Source organism: Oreochromis aureus, linkage group 3 (assembly GCF_013358895.1).
Source record: "Oreochromis aureus strain Israel breed Guangdong linkage group 3, ZZ_aureus, whole genome shotgun sequence".
Classification (NCBI taxonomy): Eukaryota; Metazoa; Chordata; class Actinopteri; order Cichliformes; family Cichlidae; genus Oreochromis; species Oreochromis aureus.
This window is the reverse complement of record NC_052944.1, coordinates 48,320,391-48,343,672: the sequence shown is the minus strand read 5'-3', so window position 1 is coordinate 48,343,672 and position 23,282 is coordinate 48,320,391. Positions and strand designations below refer to the sequence as shown.

At 39.4% G+C, this 23,282-nt stretch overlaps 1 protein-coding gene across 2 annotated transcripts in view; it reads left to right on the top strand.

Moving 5' to 3' along the window:
• Positions 1–1,030: 1,030 nt before the first annotated feature.
• Positions 1,031–23,282, top strand: part of LOC116332928 (FH2 domain-containing protein 1-like) — a 32,968-nt gene continuing 10,716 nt past the window's right edge. The window contains exons 1-8 of one of the 2 annotated variants that reach the window (XM_039610452.1): positions 1,031–1,162; positions 15,382–15,848; positions 16,041–16,211; positions 16,346–16,407; positions 20,543–20,645; positions 21,055–21,140; positions 21,809–21,909; positions 23,203–23,273. In XM_039610452.1, the coding sequence (XP_039466386.1) occupies positions 15,558–15,848; positions 16,041–16,211; positions 16,346–16,407; positions 20,543–20,645; positions 21,055–21,140; positions 21,809–21,909; positions 23,203–23,273 (885 nt within the window). In that variant the 5' untranslated portion in view covers positions 1,031–1,162; positions 15,382–15,557. Of the gene's footprint in view, positions 1,163–2,223; positions 2,362–15,381; positions 15,849–16,040; positions 16,212–16,345; positions 16,408–20,542; positions 20,646–21,054; positions 21,141–21,808; positions 21,910–23,202; positions 23,274–23,282 lie in introns of those variants that run through there. The other variant, XM_039610451.1, reaches the window with a different exon arrangement.

Here is a 23,282-nt window from a genome sequence, read left to right as displayed (position 1 = left end):
AATGATGACAGATGCTGGCCAAACCTCAACTTCCTTCAAGTTCAACTTAATACCAGCAACAAGAAGCATTAAAACATCAAATCTACGTGTCCACTGTGTTATTTTAGTTGTTTTCCAAGAATAAAATGACTATACTTGAAGCAGGGTGGATTAGTATGCAGTGTTGTGATTCTTGCTTTAAATGGAGGGGATCAGTGAAGCGATTTTCGAATAAGACCCTGGTCTGTTTGTGGTTCTGTTGCTCTGATTACTTTAAAGAGAGGCAATTATCCACCTGGCAACACCAGCACACAAAACTGATTCTACTGTTTGTCTGAGCGAGTCTGTGAATGTGTGTTCCTGCATCCAGGCTCATTTTCCCAAACATTTCAACAGCGGGATAGAGTTCCTCACAACAAAGACTCCCTCCTCTCTTGTCTCAGTTCCAGTTGTTTTTTTAAGAAGTTCAGCCGCAAACTCGATGATTAACTTGTCAAGACTGAAGAACGCACCGGGTAGCTTCAGCTTTGCTTTTCTCGTATTTGTTTGGAGGAGTTTCTTTCTAACACGTTTTGTAACGTTTGTATTAATTCAATATTTGTTTAGTGATGAATTTTTGAATCACAGATTCACATTGTTGTAGGAAGGGTAATATCTGTCTGTTGGCCAGTTCCTGACTGAAATCTCTTAACAAATAACTGTAAGTGTTCACAGGAGGAGCAGATAACACAAATGAAGTATGCCAGAAACACAGAGAGCAAAACCCTAAATCCAAAGCGCTCACAGGCGAACGCTTCCTACAAGAGGCTGGCAAAGGGCAGAAATCCCAAAACAGGGAAAGGTCATACATGAGGAAAAAATTAAACAAGAAGAACACAAAGTACTAAAGAAAGTGTCTGGAAAACACGACTAGAAGCAAGTAATGAAGCAATGTGCCGAGTGAGAAGTGGACAGCTGGTGGTGTATGTAGCTGATTTGGCTAATTGAACACAGGCGATGCTCTCACTGGAGCCTGAGATAAACGTTTCTCAAAAGTGATGTGAGCGTTTTAAGCAATGACCAATGACAGTGCAGGATATCATTGATTGACACCCAATCTGTGATTAAATGTATTATAGGGTTACCTAGGTAACAGAAGCCTGGAATGTCTTGGAATTTCTAGACAACTTCAAAGTCATGAGTGGTGAGCGAATCACTTCCTGTGTGAACGCAGCTTAAAGCTTCATTTATACTTCCTTATACTGTGTACACAGTATTCTGGGTCTGAAAAGCAAAGCAAATACATTAGAGCCTTAAAGCTGTAGTCTTTCTGCTGACCCAGCTGGGGGAGACTCCTGCAGTTGCAAAAAGAATTCTGATTGTATACAAGTCTGTGGGAAAGCATGCCTTCAGCTTCCTTGCTTTGGGTCCTCAGTAAATACTTTCTTAGGGAGTTTACAGTCTCAGTCACTAGTTTGTAGAGTTGTTGAATCTAACATAGGGTTTACTTTGGAAATGATGGTCCCTATTTGGCTCAAAAGGGACAATAAAGCATAATCATTACAGCTGCTGACTGCTACGAGGAGGTGGATTGCCTGTTTGGAGTGGCTTGTGGAGGCAGGACCTCATCAGCTCTCACAGAAGGTTATTTCTTCACATTTGAAAAGAGAAGAAATGTTACTGTCTAAAACCTTCTATATAAAAACATGATGAAAATTGCCAGGAAAAAAAAATCTTTACCCCAAAACGCCCCCAAGAATATAGAAATCCAGATGTTGTAACAAACTGAGGATGTTGCTCATAAATGGCATGCTTTATTAAATGAGACTTTGATGTAGTGATTAAAAACCATAAACTCTTCACATGCTAACCTGAAGAATCTCCCCCTGCTGGCTGTTAGAATAAAAGCAGGTAAATTCAGAAAACACATTCACATTTTATATATTTATGGCAGTATAAATAGGCCTTAAGTAGTAATAAACTACCAAACATAAACTCACTGAAAAAAGCTGTTACCCAGTCTGCTGCTTAACACTGATATGATGTGTTTTTATTTATTTTTCATAAATAAGCATAACCATGAGGAGGGAAGCTTGACTGTTTGCCAAGGGAGGGGCTGTTTGAGCTTATCTGAGCTGCACACACACACACACACACACACACGCAGCGGAGACAGAGCTTTCCCTTTCACCTGAGTGAACACGCATGCGCAGCGGCGGCTGGGATTCCCACCTCTTTTTTTGCTCTCTCTCGCTCACTCTGTCAGTCCAGCACTTGACTGCAAACTACACGCTTCATGTGGATGTGACCGGGATCAGTTAATATCGCTTTGCTGAATATTTGGTCATTTTATAACGGAACATTTGCATAGGAGCCTCAGCGCCGCTGGATACGCGCAGTGGGGTGAGTTATATTAACAGAAATGTAACCCCTGGTTTATATTTCTGATCTAAGTCGATTTTAGTTTGCCAGAAATTTAACTTCAGCGCTGAATATAAGTTATCTGACAGGCTAACGAACTGTTTAACACGGGGGCGCTTTGCGCCAACCAGACTACATGCAGATTTCTGCAAAGTGCCAGTGTTTTGTGCCTTCACAGATACACTGTAACTGTGGTGCGCACACATTGTTCAGTCAGCTGATCAAATGTGGAAAAATGCAGACCTGTTATTGAAACGGAACTTTCCCCCCTCAGGCTGTTCATCCTGTGTTTAAATGCAGGGTTCATTAAATGTAACTGTTTGCAACCGTTAACCAGTCCTCCCACCTCAGCGTTAAGCTGGGTTGCTTGTGACCTTAAACTAAAACGACCCCCGGTTTCGAGGTATACCGGTGGCTGGTGAGATTCTTTGGACTGAGCTTTTATTGGGGTTTCCCGGTATTCTGCTGGTAATGCAGTGAGATTTCTGGAATATGCATTATGTTTGTGCTGTTAGTATCCTTGATAAGTTGATTGTGGGTCTTACTGTACAGAGATACTGCCTTTGCTGTGGTATTAGTGCAGTATTTAGAGTGTTTTCTGCAGTGTACTTGTGGTGCTCATGTCCCATAATATTTCTATAATGGTACTGTAGTGACAGTGAGGCTGTTTTTTAGGATGAATATGCTCTAATACAATAATACTTTACCCCTACTTCAGTACTTCTAGTAGATCTAAACCAGTTACTGTTTTAGTCATAGCTGCTGTGACAGATTATGTCCTTCTGGTGCTTGTTGGTGCTTTTCCGTGAGTGCTGTCACTCTTTCATACAGTGAAATGTAGTCTGCTGTGGCTCTGGCTGCTTTCATTAATCATTAAACTGTCTATTTTGTGATTAATTGTCTAGAACATGCCTTCAGATCCTTTTTTGTCCTTCATTTGATAGTTTTCTGTGAGGAAATGGACAAACTCAGCAGCGCATGTTTTAAATAAATAGCAGAAGTATTCATTTTATAGCTGCTTCTTAATGATTGCCTACCACATCAATACACCAACCATGTGCAGAAAACGTCTTCAATTTAAATAATAATACAAAAAAAACTAAAAAGAAAAATCTGTTTTTAAGTCTTTGGTTGATATCTTTAGTTTTTTATTCGTTTTTTTAAACCACTATGTTACTTTTAGTTTGTCTACTTTTTGTAAGATTTCATTAAACCAGACTCCATTCACAAATCTGTGAATTTAATCTTATGTTATGCAACAACTTGTGCCACCTGGTTTTTGACTTTGCTTTAGACACAATAATGTTCCAATAATGTTCAAAATCAAGAGCCAAGTTTTATTTTGTAAGCTTGTCTGTTTTTGTGGTTTTTGTTTTGATATTTATTGTGGTCTAAATTAAATCTGTGTCTTATATCGTACCACTTCTAGTAAACAAGCTTCGTCTTTTTAGGAGATATGCTTCACTATGCTTCGGTTTAATTTGCTGCTTAGTGATGCACACAGGATGCAGCTTAGACAGCTTGACCTGTAATTTATTTTGGATTCAGCGCAGTCTCATGGTCAGATCTGCCCCCTTGAAAACCACCAAGCAGCTTAAAAACATGTGTCAGAAAGTTTCTTTGAATTTAAAAGAACCTGTCGAACCTCTGTGTGATTACTGTAAACACATCATTAATGTCAAGGTGCAGGGCTGTTTTATCTTCTGATTTCTTGGCTTTTTGCATATTTGATACACCATGAACATTTTTTAATATTATACAAAAATAAGTAGTAAATGCAGATGATGAGTTCATTTATTGGGCAGAGAAAAACGATCCAAACCTACCTGATGGTAGGTGATAATCTGAAATATTTAAGTGCAAATAATATGCAGAAAGCTAACAAATCAATTGATTCACTCTACATTACGCCCTGTCTTGATTTCAAGTGAGGCAGAAACATTACCCAGGGTCACTAAACCGAAGCCAACTACTAAATGTTGTGTTCAAAACAACTTCCTTTTATCTACCAAAGTCCATTCCTGGATAATTTGTATCCAGCAGACAAACAGCTGGTTCTCTGACCGAGCCTCCCCGCAGACTGTGGCCAGGCCTCGGTGCTCTCTCTGCAGGTTATGCGTTCTGCCTGACCCCCTGACCTGCCCGGAGCTCCGGTGACGACATCACTGGGTGACATTTAACAAACGGGTTTCTGTTTGTCACCGTCTGTCCCCGTCGCCATGGTAACCCCAGAGACCAGGGATGCTCAGCCAGCTCTTTGCTTTGCTTGACCCTCCCCGACTGTAAACCACAGCAGTCTTCCTCAGATAAAGAAAGGAACCATCAGCCCATCAGCAGAACCATGAAAGCGATTTTCTTTTACTTTTTTTACTTGTTTTATTTTTGTTTTTGGCACAATGGAGCTCAAACCCACAGCCAGAAATGGAGCATTTTTCATGCTAATGCTCTTTAAAAGCAGCTCAGATTCCTTTCTGAGATTCATCAGTGTGGGGGGTCCTTCTTGAACCCCCCCCCTGCCCCTCACAGTCACTCACACAAACACATGTGTTTACTGTTGTTTCCCAGCTCAATGAGACAGAGGCCTTCTGCTCCTCAGCAGGTTTTACTGGGGTTTCCACGGTGACTAAGAGCGAGTCTTTGTGTCGGGTCTGCTGCGCGCTCTGAAATCATTTGTTGGCCTGTTTTATAGTAACTGATCACTTCTCCTGTTGTAATGCCATTAGCTCGTTAATTGGATGTTGGACAAGTAAGGGCGATTGACCTTTTCTACAAATATGCCAGTAGTTTCTGTTTGCAGATTTTTGAATGGTTTACATATTTATGGATACTTTTCTAAGGTTTTCTGTTAGACTTTTGGTTATTTATTGGATGCTAGTGGCGATGTGTCTGTGATAGTTGAGAACTTTATTTCTAACTGCGTATTTAGCGGTGAGTGAAACAAAGATCCATTGTGACAGAGCGCATAGCATTGTGTTTGCAGGGGGACGTGAACGTAACATATAAGGAAATCAAAGGAATTTATATGATATGACATTTATCATTAATATCCAAGTATTTTAAAGTGGTTTCTGTGAAAAATGATGGCTCGTTTTTATGTGTACGTTCTTGGACAGTTTGTTCTTCTACTTCTGAAACACTTGCTCAATATTTTTCGACTCGGTCGTTTCGGGAGGGCTTCAGATTCTCTTCCTCCACCCTGAACCTCATATATTTAGTGTGACAGTGCAGTCCGCCGACCTGCTGCTGTAATCCTCAAACTGAGGCGTTAGGAGATCTGTCAGTGCTGGAGAAAGTGTGGGAGCTAATCTGTCAGACTGCTGAGCAACAACCAGCCATCCTGTAAACCTACAGAAATCACAGGAGGGAGGACAAATACATATGTATTTAAAGCCTGCTGTGATTCACATGTTGCCGTCTGGAGCAGTTTCCCCTCCATTTTCTGTTTAATTTAGCCCTCAGAGCTGTGGCAACAGCTTCACAATGATGCTGTCAGCTTGCTCATCACACTGTACCAACAGCCTGTAATTATCTCAATATGTTTTTCTTTTTTTATCTCTGTGATTGTCATTACATTGGCTGTTTCAGTCCACAGGCACGCAGAGCCGAGAGGAATTTGGCTTTCTTTAATAATCAGAAACAACTCTGTGCCTTTAAACAAATGAAAGTGGATTTTTGTTGCATTTTGCTCAAAATTGCAGATTAAAGTTAAAAAAAAATTATATGAGGACCTACTCAGTTAATCGGTATAAATCTAAAATGTTGACCAGGCTATTAAAGTTAGCCTCTTATGTAGGCTAACTTTTTATATATAGGTTATACTTATAAAGGCTATAATTGTAATAAACTGCATTTTTAATCATTTGTCAGTAAAATCAGGAGTTTTGCAGATAAACAAAACTGTAACATTATGACTTGAAATCACCTGAAATGACACAACAGCAGATTTGATTAAAAATTGCTAGTGATTTAAAAAAAAAAATAGGTAAGATTGATTACTAAATCTTAAATAAAAATAAGTGCATACATAAGATGTCAGTTTGTGCACAAATAATGAAATAGTCTAATTAAAAATATCAATAAAATCATGTTAAATCAGACGATCCTGCTGGATTCAGAATTAGCACTAATTAAACGTGGTTTACGTAACACAAACAGGCAGGTATACGGTAAATTGCATGAACATTGAACAATTGCACGAAGGTGAAAATGTGGGACAAACCACCTGTGGTGGTGCAATGATCCACTCTTCAAGCAAAACATGGAGTGAAACCAGAAAGGATGGTCTCTATAAATGCATCACCTGCAGAAATTCAGGCAGACGTGCAGATTTTCATGTGCAGACATTCAGCTTTATTGGAAACTCTCTGAGCTCAGCCTCGGTGTCAAACCACCGGGGGATTAGAGCGCCTCATTTGTCGCATTTCCTTCAGCAAACCAGCACTTATTTTGTCCATTCTCACAAACACTTCACTTAGTTTCACATTAAAATGTCAGTGAGATAATTTTTTCCACAGAATAGCTGAAACCCCCCCCAAAAAACGTTTGCATTTTGGAACAAAATAACCCTCAACAACACAACACTGACAGCACAGAGCTGAAGGAAAGTCTCAGCCCTGAGCTTAAAGTCTTGTCTGCCTTTTTTCTGAGATCTGTCTGGAGCTGCATCCCTGCACATTTACTGGCCTTAAACCTTTATCCAGTTTGACTGAGTTGGAAATGTTCTGTCCTTCATCAGTCGTGCACCTTCACCATGTTTAAGGTCATTAATTTGTTTGTTTCTGTCCATCAATCCAGATCGCCTTCCTCCCCTTATAACCACGCAGGACAGTTGGTTTGCTCCTCTGCTGTTTACTAGAACAACTCGAGGATGTTTTCACTACTGCACCCTGAAACATAAGGGCTTAACATGACTGTGTTAAGCTAACACTGTCACAGCAACAGTGCTAACCACTGCTCCACCATGCTAACATGACTGGGACAGCACGGTGGAGCAGTGGTTAGTACTGCTTGCTCTCACAGAAAGAAGGTGCTGGGGTCTTTCTGTGTGGAGTCTACAGGTTTTCACCGTGTTAGCGTGGGGTCCCCCCGAGTACTCCGAATTCCTCTCACACTCCAAAGACATGCAGTTAGCGGGGTTTAGGTTAACTGGTGATTCTAAATTGCCCATAGGTTTAAATGTGAGTGTGAATGGTTGTCTGTCTCTCTGTGTGTTAGCCCTGCAACATAAGAATAGCCACCTGTCCAGAGTGTACCCTGCCTCTCGCCCTATGGTAGCTGGGATAGGCTCCGCCCCCTCCACGACCCCGATAAGGATAAATGAAAGAGAATGAATGGATGGATTAACATGACTGCTAACTGTATCCAGTGAGCAGTTGTTTTGAGAGCTACTTTTACATGAGACACACTTCAGGTGTTGACAGTGAGCAGCTCGTTTCACATGTTCATAAAGTTTACACTTGCTGCAGAGAGCTAAACAGAGCTCAGTGTGAGCGCGTGGCTGTTATCTGAGCACAGCTGCATGAACCTGACAGACGACAGAGTTTAATTTGATATTTTAATCTAAGGATGTTGGAGACAGCGACGCTCTGGCTTACATCACTTCCTGATGATCTCCTCATCATCTCCTGTGTATTAATAACTTGTTAAATGGCATGAGTCACTGTGAATCAGTCATCACAGCTGTGTGTGTGTGTGTGTGTGTGTGTGTGTGTGTGTGTGTGTGTGTGTGTGTGTGTGTGTGTGTGTGTGTGTGTGTGTGTGTGTGTGTGTGTGTGTGTGTGTGTGTGTGTGTGTGTGTGTGTGTGTGTGTGTGTGTGTGTGTTCATGTTATTTGTTCAGTTAAAGGTTTGCATGCTCTGTTTCTTTTGTTCGTCTGTTCTGTGACAGAGGGGAGGTCAGACGAATTTGTTGTGTAAATATTTGTCACTGCATTATTTCTCAGACAGGTTTGTGGGAACTTTTGTGTGTCTGTGTGTGTGTGTTTTATAGTAGACTTGCACTGCCGTGTAGGCCTCCCGGCTGCATATCCTTTCCTATGTAAATCAGTGACTCTCATTTAGAAGTCATAGTGGGAACTGTTATCATGATGAGTTATTAGAGAAGTCATTTAGTGTGAAATGAGTGCCTGTAATCTCTCATTTCAAGTCAAAACTACAGTCTCTTAATTTCTGAAAGACAGTCCATGCATGGGCACAGCAGCAGGCCAACAGCTGTCAGCAAATCCACGTTCAGATCCCAGACTTTGAAACGAGAAGAACGAGTTAATGTTGGCTCCAACAACACTGCACCGAACAAGTGTTTAGTGGTCTAACGAGTAAAGGCAAACACATTTATGCTGCTTTTTTTCCACACATGTTGAACATTTTCTTCATGACAAGTTGCACTATTGTGTTTTAAGCAGCCAAAATTAGATAGACAGAGAGATCTGTTTGTCTAAGGGCTTAGCACAAAGTCAGTTCTGCAATTATAGAAAAGATGAATAGGGTCTGGTCTAATCCTTAAATGTTCTAAAAATGGCAAAATTCTGAATGAGGTTTGGTGCTGTTTACTCAAAAGACTGATGGCTTTCAGAACAGGACAGCAGGGATGTGATACTTGAGCGGCGTACTATAAGGCAACATTAATGGGTTAGTGAGGTGTGTCAAACTTAAAATCAGAGCTTTTTATAGAACATAGACCATAACAACCTATCCCGAAGATAAAACATGCTCCAGAGCAGGTTTATGTTCAGAGTTTAAAATTGCCTGGAAGCACAATTTCACTGTTTCTTTTATTTAGAGTGGCTTTGAGTGTGATATTGATTCTGCAGAAGGAAAATGTCTTATAAACATGACCTGTTGAGCCGTATCACACTAACACCAATGAAGAAGGCTGGGAGTTTGCTCCCCAGAGAGATTTCTGCATCTCCTTTATTTGACTGTGACACTGAGCAGCCTTTAAAGTCTCACAGCTCTCATGCAGCTGTCATGTCAGAATTAAGCAGCAGGTCTGAGAGTGGAAAAACAAACTCATTAACTGAGGAGTTCGCAAGATTAAAGACTGCAACATATACAATATACTTTAGATGTAGTTCTTTGTAGATCTCTTTCACCTTCCCTCTGATGATTTCTTTGACTAAAGTAGGCGGGGCTCATAAGTCCCTTTAGTCCAGAAGGAGAAATAATGCATGAAAGGCAGGCCCATCTTTTGTGAGCACGCTCAGAGCCTGGTGCAGGAAGCCTGGGTCAGCAGAGAAGCTCTGCTGTGATGCTCAGCTGTGTCGAGCTTCATAGTAGACTTGAGATTGCAAACACAGTACTCTGTTTGCCTCACCAGCGCTAATATGACCACACCAGACACACACTGAAACTACAGACATGAATCTAAAATGGTTAAAATTCTGAATGAAGTCTGGTGCTGTTTCAGGAAACGTTTGACACTCTGAGTTGAGACAAAGTGCAGAGGGAAGATTTTTGCTGCTAAAATGATGAGTTTAAGTTCCCAGTGTGTAACCAGTGAGGTTAATTTTTACCCACATCCAGACCGTCCCGTTCCACCGGCTCTCTCCTCATTATTCACTCAGATGCCGTTCCTGAACTCTGATGTGACCAAAGCAGCAAGGTAGTTTTCGGGAAATCATTAGAGGAAGAAAAAAAGGAGGAGGAGAGATTTTTCATGGTGGATCAGAGTCTCTGTCAGTTACTCATTCACACTTTGTCTGAGCCGAGCTCTCTCTCTCTGCTTCAGTATTGAGGTCAAGCTGACTCTACTGGAATCTGGAGCAAATGCTAGAGCTGGATATATGGACGGATCATAACTGGGTCAGCCGAGAAAGGCAAACCAAGAAGGAGCGTGCAGACACTAGAAGGGTTTTCTGAATGAGCGCGCTTCACTCACACAGTGGATCTCCCAGCTTTCGTGCGGATTCAAAGTCAGGCTTTTTATAGCCATTATTAAATAACCGTTACACAGGCTGACTCGGGTTCATTTTCCCCAGAGGATGAGCCCCACACTGAGATTTCTCCACCAGTAGGTTCACATTTATGATTTTTAGTTAAAGTTGTGTATAAAACGTTTAGACACTTGATGTAAATCGGGGGATGCTTTCATCACTCTGATCACCTCCTGCACGACTTTTTAATCTTCGAGTTCATTTTTTTGTTCCTAGATTTATTTTTGGCTCATTTTGTGTCCTTTTAAATTTACATTTTTTACTTTGTGTTTCATTTTGTGGGTGATTTGTTTCTCTGTTGAAATTTTATATTTATGACCCTTTTATTGTTATTAATATTTTTTTTTTTTTACTTTTTGGGGGATTTGTTAGATTATTTTGTTGCTGTTTTTGTTTATTTTCAGTTACATTGTCGCTTTGTTGCTATTTTATGTCTCTTTTGTTTATTTGTTTGTGTTTAAATATATCTGTGGATAATTTGTGTCTCTTTTTGTGGCTGTTGTCTTTTTTCTGACATTTCTTTTCTGTTTCTTAGTAGCTGTTTTGCATGTCTTTGTGGGCATTTTACATTTATTTATGCTTGTTTTGTCTCTGTATATTTAACGTGCCTTTATTGTTGGTTTACATATATTTGTAGCTGTTTTGAGGATTGTTGTTGCTGTTTTTTTTCTGCATGTTTTTGTATCGCAGTCACTTATTGGTGCCTGCCTTGGTGACCTATGTTTGGGTTTATTTGTGACATTGTACTTTTTCGGGGTGATTTTGCGGTTGCTTTAATCAGCCGGTTGTCTGTCCTTTTTCTTTATGCACAAATTTAAGTCTCTTGAATTGTTTTAAACCGACTTGTAGCTGTTTTTTATCCATTTGTCTGAATCTTTTTCTTCTTCTTTTTGTGCATTGCTGTTTTTGTGTCTGTCTTTGTGGTATTATACTACTTGTTGGACTATGCTAACTATGTTTCTGGGATTTGTTATTTTTTTGTGGATATTTTCTGCTAGTTTTTGGGTAGTTTGTGTTTATTTATCGCTTTTTGTGTCTATTTGTTAATGTTTTCTGTATTATTGTGAAACATTTTGTTTCTTTTGGTCATTTTACGTCTGTTTGTAGGTTTTTGTTTTGGGGTTTTTTTTCTGGTCGATTGTAGTTCTTCGTATCTTTCTATATTTCCTGTTGGCAGGTTCCTGTTACTGCAGTTGGTCTTCATGGCTATTTAATGACATGTTTAAGTCATGTTTTTGTTTCACTGTCATCCATTTATGTCTGTTTGGAATCATTTTTTATCTTTTGTCTGCGCTTTCCTTATCTCTGGAGCTGTTCTGCTCTTATTTTTGTTCATTTGTGTGAGTGTGGCCATTCTTGTTTGTAGTTTTGGGGCTCCTCCTCCACCGGACGACCCCATTGTCCAATTAGAAACCTTCATGAGAACCAGGTCAACACTTTGTAATTAGGTGGTAATTTTGTATTTTGAGTACTGTGATTGTCATCATCACTCACGTGTTAAATCAACTGCCTGAAACTGTAAAAAGAGAGAAAGTTATCCAAATTTTTTTCTGTGGTCATTTGAAGATGGAGAGTAGCGAGAGGAAAAAAAAACAAAAAAAAAACAGATCTCAGGGTGTGCAGGAGAAAAGGATAATGTATGTCTAGTTTTAACACGCATGCACATCATGACCTAAATTTGTCCTCTGCCAAGTATACAAACTGTCATTGTTCATGTTACCATGACGATCAGCAATACTACGACTAGTTGCCACAGCCATGCATGCCGACTCCAACCCTCGTGCTTCTGCAACTGAAAAACACTAACGACACCAAATAAGTAAATAAAAATTTGCCTGCACATCACATGTTTACTGTAATGTTTGCTCCTCACAAAGATCTTAGTTTCTGAATAATTTTTGTTCAATTGTAGGTTTCAATTATTTATTTGATTTTATTACATTTATAAAATGTTATTAGATTTTATATATTAAAAACAATAATTACATTTTTATCAAATTTTTACAAATTTAATAAAAAATAATGGAAATAAATGTTTTTAAAATAGACGATATGTTATAATCAAACAAATAAAAAAACAACACCTGAAACCAAGAACTAAAAACCAAAAATTAATTTCTGGAGTTAATATCCTGAGAAATTAAAGAAAATATTTTTCTCATTTTCTCACTTTTGATTAATTGTAAACATTTGCACACAATCAATATAAATGACTGAAGTAATTGGGCTGACAAACAACGTTGTGAGATTAACTTATGTAACACACTCATCTCTAATTCAACAGCAGGAAGTGTGTGTCTCTCTGTCGACATGTATCCCGAACTTGTTTGTGTTAAATAATTAATTGGTGGACTTCCTGCCTGTGGCTGTCAAAACCACCAAATGAGTTGTTATTAGAAAAACTGCAATTAACAATGCTCTTAATCATGGTGAGTAAGAGTTACATTAACCATTAAGTTTTCTGCTGCTCAGTCCTGAGAGGAATACATGTCTAAAACACTTGAATTCCCAGTAGTTTATCGAATAACTGTTATTTCACTTCAAATTACAAATGTCACTTGAGGACATTTGTGGGAATAAAGTAGTGGGCTTGAGTCTTACTGTCTAAATGAATGCCTAAAACTAGGCTTTGCATCAATCCTTCTATACTAATAGAAGAACAAATGTCCAGTGCCATGATGACAGTCAGGTGAACAAAACAGTCAGCGGGATTCCTGCTTTGAAGAATAGTCCACTCAATAATTGTGATATTTTACTCAAAATTAAAAATTTCAATCGTATTATGTTGATAGGAAAGTTAGACAATCATCTAAAGAGTAGGATTCATCCTCTGAGGAGGAACTAGATTTTACAGCAATCAATTTCCAGTAATTTTTCCTAAGATACTTTTGTGGTTTTGAGTGCAATAAGTCCCACGATGATGTTAGACAGGTTGAGGACCCAAGTTTAATAGTTACTGAGACATCAGATATCACAAAGAAGCACATGAAACATTATGGTAGTGCTAAAGAAAAACTAAGAGAATTAATAAAATGAGTAGTAGTGATACAACGGGGAATATGAATGTCTAATGCATATTCAGTGCAATCCATTTAACAGTTATAGAGATATTCCATTCAAAACAACAAATGTTAATCCAGGGGCGAGATGCTGCTATCAGAGAATCAACTCAGTCATTAGGATTCATCCTCTGGGGAACATGAATGTCTAAGCCAGATTGTACAGCAATCCACCTACAGCATTAGTTCAATTCAAACAACAACAATCATGTTAATGGTGGTCCTAGGAAAAGAAGGTAGTGGGGGGAAAAACAAGTCAAGAAGATTCATCGTCTGAGGAGCGTGAATATCTAAAGTGCATTTAATTCAGTTTAGTTCAATTCAGTTTTATTTATATAGCACCAAACCTTAGTTGTGTCATTGAAACCCACAAATTTTATCCCCAATAGAGAGGATCAGCTGAGGCCAGCAGGATTCATGTTCTGGTGGACTTGAATGTCTGAACCAGACTTCACAGCAATCCATTTAATAGATAGAAAGTGAATATTGAATGCATTGGGCCCTAAGTGTACTTTTGTACAGCAGATGCTTTGACATCCAGGTGAGGCTGCTGATGTTTAAAGAGGGAATAAAATGTGTGTTAAGAGGAGAAGGAGGTTGAAGAACTGCTGGAGGTGTTTGATTGTTCAGAAAACAAACACAACAGGTTTCAATGGAGAAAAAAGGCTTGCACAAAGACTGTAGAAACACATAAACGACTCAAAAGCAAATGTTTAACTTTATAAATGTTTAATTGCTTTTCATGTAATTACACTCACACAGTCAGTATGAATAATACAGATGAATGTCAGTGTGAGACCCACATGATTACGTGCCAAATGGATTTTTCCAAGTCAGTCTTCTCTCTGCAGCAGCTTTATACATTTTACATTCCAGTGAACACTCCTATGATTCCTATTAGTCCTATCACAGTGACACTAATTGTTGGTTATTACAATACCAAATATAAAAACATCCTCAAAGCTTACTTGAGGTTTTCTATTTTATTTACCCCATACAAAGAAAAAAGTAATTTTCTTATAGTTGACGTGAGTCCTACAATCCAGATAATTCCTTCAATATCTCTGTGCTTCTCTGTGTGTATATTTGCTTAGCTTTTTGGCTATGTAAAGAGAGGGATTATGGAAATTCACTACAGGCAGACCTTAAAAATATACAATAACAGGTTCAACCACAGTGTCACTATGTGGAGGTTGAATGCTGGTTGGCTGAAAAGTTATCATAAACAGGAAAGAGAGCATCAGCTGAGATTATTGTAAAAAGGAAGAAGTGCAAAAAAAAAATAGTCAAAGATCAAAAAAACGCTAGCTTCAGAAGCACAGATAAGGACTCAGAGAACGGTTGGTGTATTCTGCACCTGGTAGCTGAGTGGTTGCTAGAGGTTGCTAGCTGACCCTTGTTTCATTCAGTTGTAAAGCACCAAAAATGTCTGTAGGTCACTACAGCAATCTGCTAACAGTAAAGTCAAAAGCACAATACGCATTTTTGCCAGGGGTTTATTGGCCGGTCTCTTGTGGAAATGTAAATTTCTTTTGCAATAGTTTGATTAGTTATTAAAGTTTTTCCCATTGAATAAATTTAATCATTTGATATCCCTGCCTGGCTTTGGACCCTCTATTTTGAAGCCTCGGCAGTTGTTAGCACTTCAGCTGCTACCATGAGAATTAGTTGGTGCCGGAAGTGGATATTAAATTAGAGACTGTTCTTTGTAGCAGACTGTAAACATGGCTATTGGTGCTGTACGGTTGAAAGATGTAATGTGAGAGTCTGTGGGGACTTGGACTCCCTCTTGGAACCAGCCTCAAATGGCCGTTAGTGGAAGGGCAAAAAACTGCATTTCTCTAACTAACGTGGAACTATAACTGCTGCCTGTGTAAAATATGTTTTCTACTGTAAACTCAAAATTTGTTTCTGTTTCCTCCTGTGGGTCAAAAATGGATTTAAAGTACCAAGCTTCTGCTAATTCTCTCACTTAAAGTTAACATTAATTTTCTCCATTCTTTTTCTCACCAGCATCTTTAGATCTCGTAACCTGACCTTGGTGTCCTCCGATGATCCAAATGCGATGACCCATCTTCATCCTAATAACTACACCCTTCACAATGGTCAGTTAATCGGCCCACTGATCTTACAGTCCACCTTCAAACCTGCCAGCTCCCCTGTCCTCGACTGCCCCATCAGCTGCAGGGATGCATGTGATGGGCAGTGTCTCCCAGGCCAATGCGAGCCAAGATTTGTCTGTCCAACAAGAGGATATAGCTATTGTCGTGACAATGTCCACGCCTTCTCCTCCTTATAATCAATCGAGGTATTCTGACATAGAAGATAACCAGATGAAATCACCTGACATTCCTCCACCACCTCCCCCACCTCCTCCTCCCCTACCGCCTCTGCTACCAGAGCTTGGACACCCCGCTGGTGGGTTGAAGAAGAAAAGGAGGGTGAGGAGTTTTTTCTGGAAAACGATTCCAGAGGAGCAGGTAGAGTTCATGCTTTACATTTGTCTAAGCACAGTGTTTTACAATTATTTTTTATATAAATGTATTTTACATTGCTTTGCTCACTGGCAAACCTAAATGATGACTTAGCACTTCCCTGAAAATGCTCGAGTCCGAAGAGAAGTTCATCACCTTGATAAACCAGCTATTATATTGGTGAAATCTTTGTCACAGGTAAAGGGACGGCTCAACCTGTGGACTCAAGGCCGAGTGAAGCAGAAATACCAGATTGACGCTCAGACTGTCGAAGAGCTGTTTGGCCAACATGACGGTCAATCAAAAAACCTGGCAACGCCCGCCAGGGGAGGGAAAACCAGCAGCTCATTCAGAGAGACCAAACAGGAGGTGTGTTTTTGGTGCAGGGTTGCGTGTGCTGCTGTTTGTTGAAGTCATAGGAGATGGAGGTGAAGTGTTTCCACCAGGGCTTTGACCTCAGATTGGCACCTACTCACCTCTCTCTCTCTCTCTCTCTGTATTAGGTCTCCATTCTAGATGCAAAGCGAGGGATGAACATTGCAATTTTTCTCAAACAGTTCAAGAGGTAAATAATCTCACTTTGAGACTATGATCACACACACAGATACAGTTTTTTTTCACCCAACAAAGACAGTTGGAAAATGTGTTTATTTCTTAATTTTTTTCACATTTTAAAAGGTTGTTGATTGCTGCCGCTGTTTGAATTCCACGATAAGCATCAGAGCATCCAAGTGATAATTTCTGACTCTAAGTAATGTGAAGTGGATTCAATTATGATAGGTAGACTTGTACTTTAAAGATCACGGGTTTGATTCCCAGAGGAGAGAAGAAAAGGAAGCTTGTGACTATAAATGCTAAATCTAGGCAGCGATGTCATGTCACTCTCTGTTGAGAATAATGTGGGTCTGACACAGCATGACTATGACAAAACGACTGTCAGACGGAGATGGGAATTTTATTAGCTGATGGAGCGTCACAAAGGGTGTTGGCACGTGTCTGCGACGCTGTAATGTAACGTGTTTCCTCACCCTCATCCTGAGGCGTTGGATAAACAGATATGATGATGTGGGCAGGTTATACACGACTGAATACTGACGCGCTACAGACATGTGACCATGTGTCAGATTAGAGAAAAAAAGGCTGATGTCTACAGACAGATTATGCAACAAGGGACCCAAGAGGTGAAGCAAGCAAAATGGCCCCACAGAGTTGCAAAGTGGCAACAAGCAAACAAATGTTGATCACAAAAAAGATGCAAAATAATAAGTTAATGGATATAAAATTATCCTGTCTAGACAAAGACTTAAATTGATAATGAACAGAAGAAAAATAGCTACAAAGTGACAGGAAAGCACTGCAATGTCATAGAATATGCCATCATAATGATTTAAACTGACAATAAAAGAGTTGCAAAATGGCAAAAATAGGACGAGAAATTGCTATGAGATGCAACATGGCAATAAGAAGACTTAAACCACTTGAAAAGATGGCTACAGGATGAAAAATTACCATAAGAAAACTTGATTTGCCCACAAAATGGGGTAACCTGGTGACAAAGGGGCATAAAGTGGCTATGAGATGCAATATGATCACAAAAAACAGCAGAATGTCTAAAAGTGGACTTAGGTTAAGGATAAAGAGGTGCAAAGAGGCAATAAAGTGGTGTAAAATGGTTAAAAAGTTGCAAAATAGCTACAAGGAAACTTGCATTAACCACAAAGAGAAAATGAACACCAAGAAACTAAAATTGATCGCAAAGAGAAGAAACACGGTGGCGAAGGGAAACAAAATGAGAATACAAAGAAATGCAAAATTGTTACAATTCAATTCAATAAAACTTTATTGATCCTGAAAGTTGACCCCGAAGGAAATTGGGTTAGTTAATTTGATGAGAACGATTAATCAACCACAAAGAGATACAAAATGGTGATGAAGAGGCATACAGTGGCTACAAGAGGGCATAAAATGACCAAGAGTCACAGAGAAAGGACAACGTTACATTGAGTTTGTTGTTTGTGTGTCCTTGAGCCTGATGTCTCAGTCCTTTGTAGGACTGTTGGTGGTCTTGCATGGGCTGTTGTCTTGTAACTCATTCATGGTTAGCTCACAGCAGCACTGCTTGACAGAGTTAATGCATTTATATCGTGATAGATACCTGTTAATGAAGCTGTGGAATAAATTTAATTCAATGAATGAAAAAACTTCCTGTATCTAAACTCTTCTTCCCTTTTCTTACATTTTCACCTTACTGATGATTTTACATCCTTACTACAGCTCTATATTCAGATCGGGAGGGAAGTGAAAGTCTCCATAAGATGAGTAAGTTGGATTTAGTGACCGCAAGGGAAGCTTAGAGAATGTATTTAATGTGTTGAATCATTCAGGTCACCATGTTCAGACTGAGTGCTTACCAAACACACTGAGGCACATACAGGCATGTGGGAGACGGAGAGCAGGACTGTACAGCAACTATACCTGAAATCACTGAGAGAAGAATCTGGGTTACATCTTTTTATGTTCAGGGTACACAATATCCACGAAAAATCTATCATTCACTTTCAACTGAAGCCGAAAGTTTTGCAACAGTTTTAACATCTAGGCAGAAGTACTTTTAGTTCGTCCAACAACAAAGTGACAGTTTGGAGAAGTGGGAAATAAAAGACACAGTCATCTTCTGTGCGAAAGTTTTGAGCTGCCTCCCATTTCTTTATACTTTTCTAGGAAAACGGCAAAAAGGTGCAGCGATTCATTAAAACATGAGAAAACGTACATGGAAATACAGTATATAAGGCAAAATCAGAGTTTGTACCATTCTAACAAGCTTGAAAATCAATATTTGGTAAGACCACCTTTGTTCTACAACACAGCCTGAACTCTCTTAAACTTAAGCTTTCTTTTAAGTCTTCAGGAATAGTTCTTCGGGATTATTGAAGGACATTCAAAACTCTATTGGGATGCTGGCTGTTTTTTGTTTTTTTTCTTCTTTTTTTCTTTTTTCTGTCAAGATGATCTCACACTGCTTCAGTAATGTTGAGGTTTTGGCTCTGGGGAGACCAATCCATGACTGATACTGTTTTAATGTGTTTTTTCTATCCAGGTGTTGTTTCACTCCACTGGCTTGTGTTTGGGATCAATGTCATTCTGAAAAATGAAGCCTGTGCCAAAATCTGATGATACTATTCTTGGTTCATAATTTCTTCAATTTTGACAAGATCCCCGACACCACTCGCTGCAGTGCAGCCTCAAAGCATGACAGAGTCTCCACCAGGTTTTACAGATAGCTGTAAAAACTCACTGTTGTAGTTCTGACCTAACGGGTTTGTGCCTAATGTTTTCTCCATAGTTCCCTTCCTTCATGACCCTTCATCTTCCAAGTGATTTAACAAAAATGGGTGGAAAAAAAAGCACAGTCAGATACAAGTACTGGACTGAAAATGAGTGAAAAAGCAGTCATTATCTGTTAAAGATCACCTTAAAAATTACCACAAAGTCTGGACCCTTGGAAGCAAAACATAAAGACATCAGTGTTGGTTTCAGACCTTTGTAGAATACTGTAAATAGCTCTTGCAATGCAGAAGCTGTAATTCCACTTTTAGACTATCATGCTTTTTCCTGTAATAACCAGTTTTTAGTACTTTAAGCATCTCAAAACGTGACTCCTGACACTGTCAGCGTGTATTTGCTGTGCGTTATTTTATGGTATTGATGATTGAGGACCAACATCATCAAAAGAAAATCATTATTTCCTACATTCTAAGCAAGCACAGCAGCAAGACCATGCACTGAAGTACAACAGATAAGACACTGATTAAATAATTGTATCAAAGGAAAGTCCCAGGTTGAGGTGGGTTGCAAAGAGGCTTGCAGATGTGCGGCCAAAGTAGTCCCCACATACGCAGTAGCCAACTGGATGGTTGGAGATCAGCTAAGCCATCAGCCAAGGTAGTATTGAGATCCAGGCCAAGACTAAACTTGATCTCTTACATGAACGCTTTGCTTGAGTAGAATATAGGATATATTTGTATGGACACATATACTGTATACAGTGTTTTAGGGAAAATAGAAAACTAAACTGAGCAAAACCAAACTGTCTTTCTCAGGTTAATTTAATTTTTTTGCAAAGGGAACAACAGAGCATGAAGAGTCTTAATACCAGCGCTGATACAGAACAGAAAAGTAGCAGCTCCTTTATACTCGAGTGTGTGTACAATTCTTAACCTGCCACTGTAGGAGTGTGTGTGTCTCATGACCTTGAATACAGCCCACTGGCAGCTGTGTTTCATCTTTGCAAACACGGTGCAAGAATGTTTCTATCAGATAACAGCAGTACAATAAGTTACAAATTTCTGTTACAGTATTTATTTATGGAGTTTACTGCTGAGCAAAAGCTGAAGATAAAGTTAGGCCAATTCTTGAATGAATATCTAACATTAAAAAGGAAGATGAAATTATCAATTAAAAGCAAAAGCTTACAGTTCAGTTTCTTACATTATTTATTTTATTTTTTGTTTTCATTTTAACCTGTCAGTGGACTGAGTATACCTTGTACGACGTGTGCAGATGGTAACTGAATCTCAAATGCTGAGGAAAAATGGATCGAATTACTGATGCCGTTTTATTTCTTCATTTAGCACAAACTGGTTTTTTTTTTCTTTTTTTTATCCCTGCTCATACTAAATTTAAACATCTTCTTCCTTCAGGTCCAATGAAACCATAGTAGACGAAATCCGCCATGGCAACAGTGAGGCTTTTGGGGTGGAGCGTCTGAGAGAACTGCTGAAACTGCTGCCAGAGTCTGAAGAGGTGACACACACACACTCGTTTTCATGTCTTAGTAAGGACATTTAATTGACTAATGCTTTCCCTAGCCGCCTACTGTAACTCTAACCATCAAAGATGAATGGCTAACCATAACCTGATTGTAACCCTCACACCTAAACCACATTTGGAGCCCCAGAAATGCCTTCAAACTCATGGGGATGGGCACTTTGTCCCCTTAAGTGACTGTTGGTTCCCACAAGTATAGTGGGATGACAATTTTCTGTCCTCACAAAGATGTCTAAACATATATACACACACACACACACACACACACACACACACACACACACACACACACACACACACACACACACACACACACACACACACACACACACACACACACTGATCTGTTTTTTACCCGGTTCTTCTCTTTGCTCTTTGCATGAAGGTGAAGAAACTGAAGGCACACCGCGGCGAAGTCTCTCAGCTCTCATTGGCTGATTCCTTCATGTACCAGCTGATTCAGGTGCCCAGGTGAGCTGTGAACTTTTGTTGAGTTATTCAGTTTTATGCTGCATTAAACTTCCACTGCACTATGTTTCATAAATTAGAATTAAACCTTTATGATCTTTTTTTTTTTTTTTTTTTTTACATTTCAGCATTCACTGAAATACTGCACCAAAAAAGTACATTTTCGTAGTACTTGTTTACGTTCAACATTGAAGATAAATAGTTTTACATGATGTGTTGGTGTAAAACAGTGTTGGACAAAGACCAGATCTAGCTCTGAGTGGGGGAAAAAATGTTTTTGTATCATTAAACATGACCTTGTGACAGTTAACAGTGCTGACTCACAGTGACTCAGGAATCATAACCGTTAATGTATCAATTTGTGCTCAACAAAACAAACAAATGTTAGTAAGTAGCTGCTGCTGGGGCTCTGGTAATGTGACATCTGCCTTCAGATCATTTCAAAAACATCAAGCTGCGGCTCCCCCACACACGAATAACAACATCTCCTTAATGAGATACGCTAGAAATAGTCCCACGGTTCAAACTAATTGCCAGCTGCTGGTATACAGTAACTATGAGAGTATGTAAAGCAGTAGCATTAGCTGTATTTTGTGATGTGTACGAACTTGGATGCAAAATAAAACTGTATTAATCAATTTATTTTCACTCCTGTATTTCTCTGTCTGCAGTTACACAGTCCGCATTGAATCCATGCTCTTAAAGGAGGATTTTCCGGCAGCGTGTGAGGCCATGAAACGGGACATTAAGATCCTCCGCTCTGCCATCAAAGGTAACGCTCGCAGCATCATCGGCGCGCTGATGAGCTGCTCTCTGCGTGCAGCCGCTGTTGGGAGCTCACACAGGCCACAGCTCTGGATTCTCTTCCCTTACTTACTGCCTCTCACTGTCGACACATATCAAAAAACGATATCTAGCACTGAGCGTGTTATGTTTTATTCCTTACCACAAGCAAATGTGCTACAGTAGGTTGGTAGAGTTTATGTGCTTCTATCTCTGTTATATGAACTGAAATTACTGAGAGAATGTCATGAACACCAACGATGGTGGTGGAGCTTTAAGTTCGAGGGGAAATGGAATTTTAAAAATTATTTTAGAGCAAATTCACCAACTTTTTAAAATTAATTTTACATTTAAAAAAGTAACGTTTGACTCCTGACACTGGGATCCAGGGCACTGAGGTAAAGTGGTCAAATATACAATAAATAATATGTGTTAAAAGTTGCATTGAGCATGTTCATAGTTACAGCTCATTACTGTTGATGAACCCTACCTCTGTGTAACATTTGTTCTTTTTAAAAGCAAGTGTTCGCTCACGACTCGGCAATGAACGAACAACAAAGAAATGACACCGACTCACATCCATCAAAAACATTAAAAACTTCCAGAAAACTTCCTTTGCTTGACTCCAAACATAAGCTTCAGTTTGAGGTCGTCATCAGTGATAAAATCGATCTCAAAGGATTCATTTAGCTTCAGAATCACTGCCCAGAGGTATAACCAAGAAGCTTCTAGAAACACTTTCACAGATTTAGCAGATTCTTTAATGCATCAGTTGTGTTACCATGTCTCAGAATCAGTACTTTCACCTTTAAGTGAAGGAGTGAGCTGTTGTGAGCTAGTAATAATAAGATGAAAAGAAATAAAACACACTAATTCTGGAATGAATGTCACTTTGTCTGTCGTTGGTGCAGAGATACCTGCAGTAAAGCCTTCTGCTCCTCGTTTACACCCTCCACACAATACAGACTAACACCTCCAGTATTTTTAGCAGTGTGTGTGTGAACTTGATAACTGCCTGAACTGTTAACTAACCTTCCACACTGCATGTGATAATACAAACCCAGTGGGATTTTAGCATCATAAGCTCATTTTATCTGTATCTTTACTGCACAGGTTTTTGTATTTGTAGTTTGCATTCACCTCATTTCCCTGTGTTTTGTTTCTCTCTTTACTCTCTTGTCACACAGTTATTTCCAGCAGGTGATGCTTTTGCATTAGTTTATCCTTTATGTGCTGACACAAATAAAGACATCATCTCTTTTACTTTGTCTCCGTCCTCCAGAATTAATGTGTTGCGAGGAGCTCCATGCTGTTCTCCACCTGGTGCTGCAGGCCGGAAACATCCTTAATGCTGTGAGTAGG